This window comes from Centrocercus urophasianus, unplaced genomic scaffold, assembly GCF_019232065.1.
Source record: "Centrocercus urophasianus isolate 14NV4802_14NV808 unplaced genomic scaffold, USGS_Curo_1.0 seq_20, whole genome shotgun sequence".
Classification (NCBI taxonomy): domain Eukaryota; kingdom Metazoa; phylum Chordata; class Aves; order Galliformes; family Phasianidae; genus Centrocercus; species Centrocercus urophasianus.
The window spans coordinates 19,448,138-19,462,287 of record NW_024884756.1 but is presented as its reverse complement, the minus strand read 5'-3'; the positions used below and the strand labels follow the sequence as shown (position 1 = coordinate 19,462,287).

General features: G+C 35.4%; 1 protein-coding gene across 12 annotated transcripts in view; it reads right to left on the bottom strand.

Annotated features, from left to right (window-relative positions):
* Positions 1–14,150, bottom strand: part of GALNT3 (polypeptide N-acetylgalactosaminyltransferase 3) — a 51,663-nt gene that overhangs the window by 18,637 nt on the left and 18,876 nt on the right. For 10 of the 12 annotated variants that reach the window (XR_006169484.1, XR_006169483.1, XR_006169487.1 and 7 more), the window contains 6 exons: positions 13,573–13,773; positions 12,618–12,749; positions 11,630–11,731; positions 8,984–9,136; positions 5,654–5,709; positions 754–1,001 (listed from right to left, as the gene is read on the bottom strand). Coding sequence is in view for 2 of the 12 variants with exons in the window: in XM_042822626.1 (XP_042678560.1) it covers positions 8,378–8,500; positions 8,984–9,136; positions 11,630–11,731; positions 12,618–12,749; positions 13,573–13,773 (711 nt within the window). In the remaining 10 variants the exon portion in view is untranslated. Of the gene's footprint in view, positions 1–753; positions 1,002–5,653; positions 5,710–7,938; positions 8,501–8,983; positions 9,137–11,098; positions 11,248–11,629; positions 11,732–12,617; positions 12,750–13,572; positions 13,774–14,150 lie in introns of those variants that run through there. The other 2 variants (XM_042822626.1, XM_042822627.1) reach the window with 2 other exon arrangements.

Sequence of the window (14,150 nt, the reverse complement as noted above, 5' to 3'; positions counted from 1 at the left end):
ATCCACAGAAATGGTTTGTTTGGCATTTTTGTTTGCCCTTCTGTGACACTAAAACACTTTGGTGAGTGGAATAAACTACATGATTTTTCTGCAGATACCACAATGAATTTAATCATTTGGTCAGAAGTTAATGAAAGAATAATTGTGAACAGTTGTTGGGGAAAAAAAAATGCAACAGCTCTCTCTGGTGGTCAATTTGCAGAAACATCAATGGCTAGAACAGCATTGTAGCCATACTAGCAAATTTCAGGACAACTGCTTTATTATTTTGAAAATTGCTGATCAATATTGCTTCCTTATGAAAACTATTAACAATACAGCTCTGTGCCATCTTTTTATTCTGATACTTAAAATTGTGCTTTACGTTTGTAAAAGGTAAGTTGATGGTAATTGCAATGACAAATTGCATACAGCTAAATTATTTGTATCTACAAAAATTGATAAAGATAAGTTGTTCTCTATATCATAAAAAAAAAGTTCTCACAGGATTTTATGTAGCATTTGGTTTAAATTTATTAGGAGCTACATGGAAGAGAATAGATAAGTATCTGTTACCAGGCTGCTTTTGGCATTGCCACAAACTATGGTTAACAGTGCTCCAGGGCTTGCTAAGACATACCAGCATAAAAAAACCTCGGAAAACAACTTTCCAAACCTGTATTCTAATTTAAGACTTAGGGATGCCATTTCAGAAACAGAAAGGCTTAACTCTAAGATTCAGCTGTAATAATTCTCTCATAGTTCTGTACTCACATTTACGTAGACTGGCAGATACTCCTAAGGGTATGCTGAGCTAGTGAAGTCCCAGTGCAGGTAATAGTGCTGTGTCCAGGCAGTCACAAAGAATCAGGTCGGCAGGGTCTCTTGTTGGTGGGAGAGCAGGAGCTACCTTGAGCCACCCGCCCTCAAAGCACATCTAGAATCTGCTTCATCCTGCCAGGAGTAAGCCTGAGTTGTCTGTGCCTGAAATCAAGCCTTCTTCAACAGCTGCAGCTCCTTTCCTATAACATAGCACAGTGAGATGGAGATTAACACTAGTTTTTCTGGTCCATTTAGTAGCCTACAAAGCCAGCTGATTGATGTACAAGTTTTTACATACTGCATATGTAACAATAGTACTTCATTTTCTTTCCCCAGGGGAAGAGCAAAACAGCACTACTGAAAGTATTTTAAATTTAAAGCAAAGGCAGTAAATGAGCCAGAGAACTCCCTGTGAAAAACTGATTTTCAGTTTGCCATTTGTATGAGGACCATCATCTTGTTTTTCAGAACTGCTGATATTTGGCTCTTAGAAATGTAGTGCAGCATATTTCTAAATAAATAAATAAATAAATAAATCATCAATTTAATAGCTTAGAAGAGAATAAACTATTATGCTTTAGATGTTTCAGTGTATACAGTGACCATGAAATTTGCAAGACAAATAAAGAGACCTGCTGAAGGAACAAAACTACATGTTTTCAAAAGGCAGTAGTGGTAGGTTATTTGTTTTAAATTTCTTGTTAAAAAAAAAAGGACTCTGGAACAAGAAGGACCTGATAGCAAGGGGAATGAAGCACGAGGGAAAGCACAACTGACATTAAGCTGTTCAAGGTATAGCGATACAGCACCCCAGACTGTATTCACTACAAATTAATTATTTTCCCATTTAAAGAGTGTTCTGCATTATGCAACAACTGTTTCTTGGTTTCTAACAATAAAATGGGAATTAGCTTGCATAAGCTTTTGTTCATATGGCTTAGTTTTATATGCACACTACTCAAAGCACTACGCAGGCAGAACACGTTTTGATTTCCACATTTGTGTGTACCTGGTTTGAGCGCTACAAGCTGCGAATAATGGCAAACCAGAATTTGTGCAGTAGATCCTCCACAAGGAATAATGGAAATCACCATGCAAAAATCACATCTATTTCTATTTCTTCAGGCATTTCCCCCAAAAATATTTGAAATATACACTGGAACTGCACATTACCTTTTAGAAGCAACACTGCATCTTCCTTCCCTTCCTTCATGTCAAAAGCACAGGCTAACCCTATCAGTCCTTGTATTGTTCCATTTTTTTCAAGTTCCTACTCCAAGTTGCTGCCAACAACGAAGACTGCTTCTGCTTTAACTCATACAGCTCAGACCTGGCAGGCCAGCAAACCCACAGAAACCAAGTTTTGTTCCACAGCCAGCAAAAACATTGCAAGTCCACACTTTAACCACAGGCCTTGAATAAGTCAATAGATTGCCTTGAGCTCTTTATTTCCAGTTACCTAGACAGGGAGGTAGTAACCATGATTCACCCTGATATTCCCTACATAACAGTGACTACTTTTTGCCTAGAAATGGGAGGATGATTAAGAGGCAGCAGTGTCCAAGAGATGGGAGGTTAAACTGACTGTCAGGAGAAAGAAAAAGGTAGTGACAAACCTACATTCAGGAGTACTGCTTGATTCTCACCTCTCCCTGTATAGTTAGAAACAGTGTCTTAGTTTCAGCTGGGATGGAACTGCTTTCCTCAGAGTGTCTGGTATGATGTTGTTTTGGTTCTAAAAGAAAAACATTCTTGATAACACACCAATGTTTATAGTCACTGCTAAGCAGCGCTGTGCAGAGCCAAGGCAGTTCTCAGTCAAGAGCCCAAGGATCTGGGAGGGAACAAAATTAGGACAGCTGACTTAAACTGGCCAAAGGGATATTTTGTATCATATGACATCAAATGGAAGAAGTGGAAGACATATACATATAAGTCTATGTATATATGTGTGTGTATATACACACACACACGTATTTACGTGTGTATATATGTATATCATAATTACTATATTTTTCCTTTTTTCTATCTTAGTAAATACTTTCATCTTAACCCACAAGTTCTGCTTTTTTCTTTTTTCTTTTTTTTTTAATTCTCTCTCCCATCCCATGGGGAAGTGGGGGGAGTGAGCAAAAGACTGGTGCTGAGGCACCTGCTGGGTTAAATAACAAACAGTCTAACAACATATTAGCAGCAGTTTGTATTGCTGCTTTTGAGTTGTGCTGAGTCATCTTATTACAGCCAGAGAATTCATCTGTTTAAAGAAGGGAGACTTCAAGTTACTCTTTTTTTGACCTGATATATTTCTACCCGTTAGACTGAAAGGATCCTTTCAAAGCCCAGTAAGTCCCAGTGGATTTCATTTTCTCAAGATTATGGCTACCCTGCCTCAATCAAGTAGGCACCTGTTGGTATCTTCCACAGTTAGTCGGCCTTATCTTCAAACAAAGCAGTAGAACTGAACTTTAAATAGAATATCAATTATCTGGGAACATAACACTTTAGGGCAGTATATTTGTTCTGAGGTCAATATCCCTAGGAAATTCTCCACTCTTAGAAGCCTCTTTTGTGCACACTGACACAACACAGCATGAGAAATACGCCAAGGAGAAAGCACAGAAAATTTTCAAAAGCAACCAGCCATTTTAAGTATGATCTAATGAAGTGTAATAATGACTTTTAAATGAAGTGTCTGAAGAATAGATAAAATACATATCTAAAAGGTGAGTTCTGTTGTGTAAGTAATAAGGTGACATTGATGTGTCACATCAGCTACCTTCTAGTTTGGTCACAATACCAAATGCAGATACAAGTATTTCATATAAGTATACGTACAGATTAAATTAAAGTTTTAATTGTATTTGATGGCCCATGAAAACTTGTTTCTGGTACTGCCCTAAGCTGTAACACAATTGTGCAAAAAAAAAAAAAAAAAAAAAATAATCCAAAAAAAACAAAAAAAAAAATAAAAAAAAAAAAAAAAAAAAAATTAAGAATTAAAAAAAAAAAAAAAAAAAAAAAAAAGCCCAACAAAAATGAGAATACCAAATGAACAAGGGTACTGTTTGAAGTGTCTACCTTTGAGAGTAATTTTTTGCAGTCACTAGCTTTAAGAATAAAGACCACTTTAGAAACATAAATCTTACTCATTAAACAAGTTATTGCTTACCTATAGACATTTTTGTTCTTGAAACTCCTCTATCCTATGCAACAAATAGAGTTGAGAAAATACATTCCTACTTTTTATTTTGCAGACAGCTGAATTGCCACCCAAGTTTCTGTAGTGTGAATATAGTGTTGACCTGATTCTAAACAACATTTAAATGCAATTGACTGCCACAACACAAATCAACCAGAACCTATATAATGTAAAACTGTATCGTGAGGAATGGGGTTGGGCAGAAAAAAGACAGTTGCTTTCTAGGCAAGTTTACTTTCGTTAGTCGGATCCTGGAACAGCAATGTTTACTTTTAATCTATACGTGGAATGCTGCACAGTTTTAAATCCTTCTATGCTGATCCATTGCCCCCCAGACAACCGAACAGCACCCAATCTAGACACTGATATTTCCAAAACAGCTCTTCACCAATCCTATTCAGATTTTTTTTTTCTGCTTCTGGTTTCCTATTCTTTGATACTGCCTGATTTTTGAAAGGTCTTTTTTTTCCCCTTTAAAAAAAATGGTAATCTTGTTCTCTCAACCCAAGGAGAAATTGAACATTTAAGCAGGACATGCCAAAGTTGTGCTTTCTACCTCTTATAAAATAGAAAGTCTAGCTAACATTTACATAATGTTTACATTACTGCGTCCAGTTTTGGGCCCCTCACTGCAAGAAAGATATTGAGGCCCTGGAACGTGTTCAAAGGAGGGCAACAAAGCTGGTGAGGGGTCTGGAACACAGGCCATATGAGGAGAGGCTGAAGGAGCTGGGAATGTTCAGCCTGGAGAAGAGGAGGCTCAGGGGAGACCTCATTGCTCTCTATAACTTCCTGAAGGGAGGTTGTAGTGAACTGGGGGGTCAGCCTCTTCTCTCGTGTCATTAGTGATAGGACCAGAGGGAATGGTTTCAAGCTACGGCAGGGGAGATTCAGGCTGGACATGAGGAAGTATTACTTTTCAGAAAGGGTGGTCAGGCACTGGAACGGACTGCCCAGGGAGGTGGTGGAATCACTGACCCTGGGGGTGTTCAAGGAAAGGCTGGATGTTGTGTTGAGGGACATGGTTTAGTAGGAGCTATTGGGAATAGGTGAACGGTTGGACTGGGTGATCTTTTAGGTCTTTTCCAACCTTGGTGATTCTATGATTCTATGATAATAATGAACAGAACCAACTATTGTAGACTCAACTTTAAAAATACATTTTTCAAAACCTTTGGAGATAATAGCTTAAAAGGGAAGATTTAATGCTAATAACACAGGAAATTGAATCCATTCACTTTTTTTTTTTTTTAAATCACAATAGTAAATTAAGATTTGGTATACTATTGCGCTGTTGAAACAACTGAAATTCACGTTTGAAGTTCCTGTTTGAAGAATTAAGGAGACACATCAAAAAGATTGTATGTTCCTTTCTTGGAATTTTTGATAACAAGTACAACCATAAATGAGATCCGTAAACAAGAAGTTCAAAGAACTGGCTATGGTTCTGACAATCCAGGTACTGAATTTGAGCTCCTAGAACTCAATCTGATATTTTTATCTTATATAAGGCCAATTCTCAAAATGTAGGAAGTAATGCTCTGAATTTCTTTCAGTTTCACATACTTCTATGTTGTAATTGAATATAATTAAAGAAAACGCATACAGCAAAATATAAAGCACAGAAAAATCAGCACCACATACCATACTTACTTGAGAAAGATGTCGATGTAATAAATTACACCAATGAGAACATCTGCTTCTGACCCCTGAAAAAAGAAAGGCAAAGAAATTTAACTTCTCAGGAAAGATTGAAGGCCAGAGCTGAAAAAGGACAGAGATGATGTACAATAATTCATAAATGCATTATTTTATTTTATGTTTTACTAGTGCTTTGTTACTACTTTTTAAAAACATGTAATTTCAAAAATGTTGTAATTAATTTAAAAAAAATCTGTATCTCCAAACACATTACAACAGATCTTTAATTGCTCTTATGAAATTGTACGATATCCATATGTACACACACACACATACACACACACACATTTGGAAGTGCAATGCTTAACATAGACACGATACTTGATTTCAGATCTTAACACGGAATAGAAGAAAAAATGTACTTGGTGCCTTCCACTGCTGTTTACAAATCTGCTAATTCCTTTTGCTCAAGAAATTAGACATAGTTAAAAACAGTCATTAGTCAGCTGCTCAATAATCCCCAACTGTTTTCTGTTGTAAACCTTCAGGAGAAAAGCAATTTCTTCTTATGTTTCTTCAAACGTTGAACTCATTTTTCCAATATTCTGAAAATAAGCAAAAGCAGGCTTCCTTTCCCCCACTAGAAAACAATAACACCACACCATATCCATCCATTAACCAGATCCTACAGATAAATAAGCATTTCTCCTTAATGATATTTGTTATTTACCAGAAAAAAATCTGAAATGTATGTATTTTGTCCTACTTAATATTCCCTCCCTTATTATTAGTCTCAGCTCTATATTTGATCTAGCAGCCAAATACTTTTTTTTCCCCTGCAGCAACCGTGATCTTTTCCTTAATCTCCCTTGCCTTATCAGTGTAGTTCTTGAGGGAAATACTAAGTACTTCTGAAAATATTATATTAATAGGCCTGATCTTTTTGTTTCACTTTCTTATGTGCACGTTTCTTGTGATTCACATCATTAAAGAGTTCATCATTAAAAAACAAGCTGGTTGCTATTAAACCTACTATTTTCTTCCACCTGAATACAGCTGTTCAATGCAATTCTTTTGATAAGCTGCAAAACCTAAGAACCTTTCTACCTTTGATGCTTCCCATACCTACTAAGTAACAACACTGGCACTTTCAGATTACATTTAAGTATTTCCCTCATATTTATTGTGCTGCTGCCTTACTACAAATTTATTATTTTAATTTTATAGAATTTTCCCCCACATCGTAAAACATGCAAATTAAAGGTTACTTTAAAATCTTTGCAATTCAAATCAACCAGCTAAGTGTTCTCCAAATCAGAGTATAAAGTTTATTACCAAATAGTTTACCTTGTTAAAGTGCAATTTTTACGTGATCTTACATGCTTTAAGTTGGGGTGATCATTAATCTCACATTCATACCCTGAAGTAAACATTTCTAAGTGAGAGTAAATCTCTGTTCCTTAGAAGGACATTTTTGTACAGAGTTACTTTCACTAAAGAAAGCCTGAAATACGCACAGTCAGAAAATGGGCATGATTGGCAACTGCAATGAAGGCTAACAGAATAGTGCTTAGCAAGTGTGCATCCAGTAAAAGAACCAAAGAAATAAATACTATTAAAATAATCAGAGGAAGGCTATTTCGGAAGTCATAGCTCTACATTATCTACTGAAGTACATTTTTGGATCCTTAAAGAATACACTATTTCATTAAAATTGCTAGCAAAGCAGTTTGGAAGGTCAACTTCTCACTGTTAAAACTGAAGTCAGTCCTTCAAAAAAAGAGGAAACATCAAAAAATAAATTTTAAAAAAAATATCCATATTTAGGTGTTTGCACAGTAAATTATGTACAAATAATATTAGAAACACATTAGGTAAACACTGCATAAATCACTAAAAGCTGAAAAGAAAACACATTAGTAATTTAAAAGCAGTAACAAAAAGCTGAAAATGTCTAACAGTGTAACTGCCATGAATTTTAAACTTCATAACATCATTAAAAAAAGTACAATTTTGGCTAAACAAAAGGAGATTAATATCAGAGTAGGCAGGTTTTCCATTAAAATAATTCCATATAAATAACATATTTCAGTGAGAATTGTTTTTTCTTCTACAACAAAAGGGTTGCTTTGCTAGAGGCACAACAGCACAGTATGGTAGCCTCTTTGGTTCTTTTTCAAATGAGGGAGTTTAAAAAAAAAAGTAGTGAGAAAAGTTTCACTTAGTGAAATAAACAACTTTTTAAAAAATTACATAAAGTCAACAATTGAGCATGAACACACACACACACACACACACACACACACACACACACACACACACACACACACACACAGCCTTTTGGCTTTCAGATGGCATACGATACTTCCTTGTAACTCTACAAAGTAAACCAGTTGTCTTCAGAAATACTTACAATATGCGGTAAAGCAATATACACATGGTCCCCAAGGTGAAAAGGGACTACAGGATCTATGAATCAATGGTTAACACACAGTCTTATCATGCAAATATTGTAAACATTATCTTTAATTGGGACCTCAAACATTCTTTGGTGTAACAGACTCCTAGGGAATCTCTGACTACACATTTTATATCCAATTCACACAGTAAAGAAAAGGAAGAAAAATTTTGCATTTGAAGTATGCATTCCTTTAAAACACAGTATACATATATGGTCTCTGTTTAGAAATGGAACTGCTCTTTTAATAAAATGCTCCTGTCTATAGATAGCAAATCTTAATTGTTGTGGCCAAAGATCCACTTCTGGAAGGGGTCTGATGGGTTGCAGGAAACCAAACTGGGATGCTCTCCATTTCCTGTAAGGCACATATGTAGTGCTGCACTGTACAGAGTTTGATCCTAAAGTGGGTAAGAAAGAAGAGGGGAAAAAAAAAAAAAAAAAGGTAAACACTGAAAATGCTGTTTTCCTCCATACATCATTTTCTGCAAGTTCATTGTTGTAAAAAAAAAATAAAAATAAAAAGAGTAGGTGCATGCTGTGCAGAAGGGGGCCAGGAAAAGAGTAGTATGCAAGTGCTAACTTGTTTTGCTAGTAAAAAGAATTATTTTAAAAGATCTAAGCATTTGAATTGACTTCCAATGCACGTCCAGACATACACAATAAAACACATCAACTGTTTTTGTAAGCGACTCTTCCAGTGAAATCATCAAGTTTTGAGCAGGTAACCAAAAAGCTATAATTATCTAAATTTTCTTCCCAAAAAGGAACTTACTCCTTTTTTGGCTTCAAGTTCTGTTTTCTTGGGTTTTCTCTTTTATTAAAAACCATAAATTAACTCATCACTAATAAAAAAGCCCATTTTAGACTGCATGTCTACATACCTTTTGATGCTGCCATTGCTCTTCTCCAAAGGCAAAGATTTTCTGGCCTTTGTAGCTACATTCACGAAGCTGCACAGGTCCTTTAGAAGCATGCAGACAAAGCTCCTTCTGAATGTTATGACGAATTTCATGGTGTGCAGAATACTCAAAGTACTATTCAAATAATTTTTTAGAAGTTTAGTAAGTAAATATCAACGAGAGTATTAAATTAACTCTGACATTCCGATACACGAAACAATAGATTTCTTTTGTTATTCAACAGTTTGAAACTACAGAATCATTTCTTTGACTTTTAGCATACACATCTTAGAAGTGTTTCTTAAAAAATGCCTTTTTTAATTCTGATGCAATGGAATACACTGAATAGTACTTAAATGTAGAATTAGTTAAATATATATGTATATATACATATATATATATATTTTTAGTGCATGTACACAATCATGCAAGATTTCATTGCATGCACTCCCAGAAATCTTAACTAATACATGATACAAAGGGAAGAGTAGAAATAGTTGTATGGATAAGTTTAATTTTGTCATTTAGTAACTAAAACAAGAAGTTTTATTCAATTTTCATTGCTACATTTTTATATATTCTCAGAGCAACCAAAACCCAATTTTGTCACATGGACAGTACTGATTGCCATTAGTTAACTTTTGCTGCTCGAAGTAAACAATAAATGCTAACAAAAGGATTCTCTGTGAGGTTGTCATTACAAAGAAAAGCATAATGTAAGGACATAATTTGTGGGTATTTTACTGTTATTTCCTGACAGAAGATTACTTTCAAGTCTCAGGTATCCTTGGCTATAGTTCAGGTCTAAACAGGCATTTAATTCTAACAGTTACAGACACAGCAGTCCTTTTATACCTCATATCCTGAACATCCTGGTCTCTTTCTTTAACCAGCAGGCTTTCTATCACTGTGTCTCACGACAACTGTTTTTTGGCTCCCTGTGTCAGCCTTTGCCATATCTGTCCTTTGACAGCCCACGCTCAGAGTTAGCACCCTGTTGCTTTCAACTGTCTGTCCAATTAGCCAGTTTCCATCTTCCCTCCTTGCCTTGGTAATCAATGCGAGCAACACTGAGGAACAGACACCTCCCTCCTAAGTTCCTACGCCCAGCGTCACTACCTGAAACAGGTACTGTTAGGTACCTGCTTAGCCATTTAGCTCCCAAACATAACAGTTTAATCTGTTCATCTAAGTAAAGCTTTTTTAATTTATCTTTGAATCTTAGGGACTCTCTTTGAGCCATGAAAATAGGACTTGGAAAATTGCTTTAGGAATTAATTTATCTTAGACATTGAAATGGACATGTTATCTCCTCTAGAATATGTTACAAATGAAAAAAAGTTACACAACTTTTATACAACTCTGAAAACTAGGTTCTCTGTTCCACTCCCCTCTCCTACCTCAAACATAGGCGGAAAGGAGAGGTAACATGAAAAACTGCAGCCTGCACTGCTAAAGTCTGGTAAAGAGCATAAAGCAACTGAATGTGAAGGATTAAGTAAGCAAATACCCACATCTCTTGTGTATTACTAGCACAACCTATATTAAAAGAATAAAAGCTGTTACAGCATGGCAAAAGGAAAAACAACACACTTAAAAAGACAGTTTTAGTACAATCCAAGGTAAGTTAGAGAGAGGTGACAACAGAAGCATATAGCGGGTCTTTTAATATAACATCTTGATACAGTATTAATGACTGTGACCATTTGAAAAGGATAATATAATACCAGAACAGAATAAAAAAAAAATTCAGTACTGTAAGGAGCTAACATAACAGGGTAGCGATTAAACTAGACAGTATTCCTTCTCCCACTAATATTGATTAGGAAAGCATCAGCTGACTAGGGTCAAGTGTCTGAGTTTCCACAGTGCCATAAATGGTTGGCTTTTACAAGTCAAGTTCATTCCCCAAATAACTATAAAACAGCACTGTACATTTCTGGGGGAGGGAGATGCTAATTTTTAGATATTATAGTGCCTGAAGAATTCAGTACCGGACATCAATAAATGTCTGCAAGTCATACTGCAGGAGAAACAGGAGATCATTGCTCCCCCAAGAGCTAAGCAACAAAGAAAGCTCCTCTTGGACAAGTTCAGTCATGTAGTTTACTTGCACGAGCCAGTATAGAGTAGATCACTTTGACCTCACACTACGAGGCTGTGAGCGTGACAGGAAAGATGGCTCAGGCCGACCACTTGGTCTCCCACCACTGGCCAGATTCCCATCTTCCTTGACAGTGTGAGTCCTGCTGATAGAGACAGAAGCAATTGGAGGAAGCATAAGGAAAAGAAGAGTTAAGAAGAAAACACAAGAAAGTAGTAAAAGTAGGCTGAGAAGATTCTGCACAGGAACAAGAGACCATGTGAAGTAGTGCAATTACTTAAAAAATCTAATCTGTATGTTGAACATAGGATGTTAGATGTGGGACACAACAAGAAGAGCGGTGAAAAAAACCTGCCTTGAACAAATATATACACACACACACACATACATATATACATTTGAATTCTTAAAAAACTATATAAAAAAAATGTAAATCTTGCATGCTAAATATGAGTCCATTCCACTACATCAAGTTAAAAGCTTTGCTATGGTAAACAGTTGATCATAAAAACCAGATATTTTACCTGATTTCCTCCAAGTCCATGACAAGAATACATAATCAATGGTTTACCACCATGGTTGTTTTCACCAACATCCAGACACATGTGGTTACCTACATTTTTTAGCTAAAGAAAATTTGTTATCAGCAAAAAAGAAATACAAAAGCTCAGTGAGGATGAGAAAAAAATAAACTGCCTCACTTGTGTAGAAGCCTAATCTTTATCTTATTAATTAAAACTGTTCATTTATTTTTGCTTTCTACTTTGCTCAAATTTTAAAATCTTGTTCCCACAGAAGTATGTTTTTCTTCCTGAAAGTCTATTAACTTCATACAGTTGTCTACAGCCATGCACTGTGAATTACTCAACTACCATTCTCCATGGTGAATCTGATGATTCAGATTACAATTTGAAAACACACACAAAATATTCAAAACTAGAGAAAGGGGAAGTTTTATTTGTAAATACATGCTAAATATTCAGAATTGTTTAATACTTTGTTGGCTTTAGCGTTATGCAGTCTAAGAGGTTAATTGACAGAGAATGTATACTACTCTGAATTAGGTTTATAATTGCCAGAGTACAGCCTTCCTTCCTAATGTGAATTAAAAATTCTCTCTGAATTTTCACTATATAAAGCTAAATTTATTTTGACAATTCAGGAAAACTCACCACCTGTTTAGAACTTGTGTAGAACTTCTGTGGCAGTCACTATTAAGTCATAGGCAGAACGTTGACTATATTATCAGGCTCCAAGATCCCTTTAAGCAAAGCTACTATTGCTTAAGAAGAGTATTTGCTTAAGTTTCATATAATAACATCAGTAGAGCCATAAAATACTCAAATAGCAAGATATGCAGGTGAGACTCATCAATCATCAACAGTACTGATAGAAAACTCCACAGCAATTAACAATAGCTAAAATGTAAACACTATGGCTAAAGTAGCACAAAGGATTAGCTAATTTCTTGAATTCTAGAATACCAGAGAAAAGAATTAAAATTAAACTCACATATCCAGAAAACAAAGGATTTAGGTCTGGAACATATACTTCTGGATAAACATTATTCAGATACCAGGTAAAATTTTTACACTGCAAACGTTGCCTTAAGTCGAGTCGTTTTGAGATGTCTCCAAATGTTTTCTGTTGCAGGAAGAGAAATTTATTGATATTATTAATATTTTTGTACATATAAATCTATAATATCCTGTTCTGTAGCATCAAAAAAGTAGATCTTTTTTAAAAAGTAACTGTGCTAGTACAGTTACTGCAACTTGTTTTTCGTAACACCACTGACATCCTGCCTGTAGCATCTCAGAGCACAAGAAAGAAAAAACCATTGTGACATGCAAAAAAACAACAACAACAACAAAAAGAAGTACCTGTAGTTCATAGAGTGCTTTAACAGTGCTATAAAGTGGCAATGTAAAAACGACTAAAGACCATACTGACCACAGCCATAAAGCTAACCGCTGAGTATATCTCACTAAAGAGAGTGCTTAAGTGGATTAGTTCAATAACTAGCGTAATACTTGCTACCTCCCACACAAATACAGTATCTCCCACACAAAATCCAGTTGTGTTTTTCTGCTAAGCTTGCTTGGGAAATCTACTGCTATCACTGCTACAATGTTCATATAAAGGGTTAAAAAACATCTTCTAAGAGAAAAGTATAAAGTTCCAGCTGGTAAATTACTAAAGTTCCAGATCACTTATAAAAACAACCTTCCCCAGCAAAGCCTAAATTTAACTGAAGCTTCTAAATTGACAGATATAGGATTGATTTTTTTTTTTTTTTTTTTTTTTTTTAAAGGGAAGGTTGTAAGATTAATTGAACTGAACTATGTCTGTATTTTCACTAAAATGTCTACACTTCAAACATACTTTGTCAATAAATAACTTTTTGCTCACCAAAATTTTCAATGCAGCAAGTGTGATTTCTAAAACCACCACCATCACCACCTACTTGTTTCACAATTTTTGCTGCCTCTGTGTTTCTTCGGTAAAAAATTTCTTTATATTCATCCATCCAGACTTCTGCGAGGCGGACTTGATTACGTGTGATTACTTGAGTACCTTTTGGGAAAGTATGGGGACTCTTGCTGCGAAAGACATGGCCAACAACAGAGCAAGGCATGATCTCCAACTGTCCACCACATTGCCATACCTAACAATAACATTTTTTGTATAAGTACAATGAAGTTATGATTAAGGAGATGGAAGAAAAAAAAAAAATTCAGCAACGCTACTGTTCTCTTAAATAGAACAAAACAACACTACCAGCAAGAGAGTATGTATCAGGAGCACTGTAGGTGAAATTCCTTATCAGGTAAACCCTGTAAAATGTACATTTCAGCTATCAACATTAATGACATTTAAATAAAAATAAATCACTTTAGTGAGCAAGTTTGTAGCATAGGTTATTAGTAATCAATTTGCCATGTCCTAGATGGCTGATTAAGCAGAGTAGTCAAGATACAATACTAATTTGTTCTCAAAAATCATGTAGACTGTTAGTGTAGAAACCAGTATTACGTAGCTAAA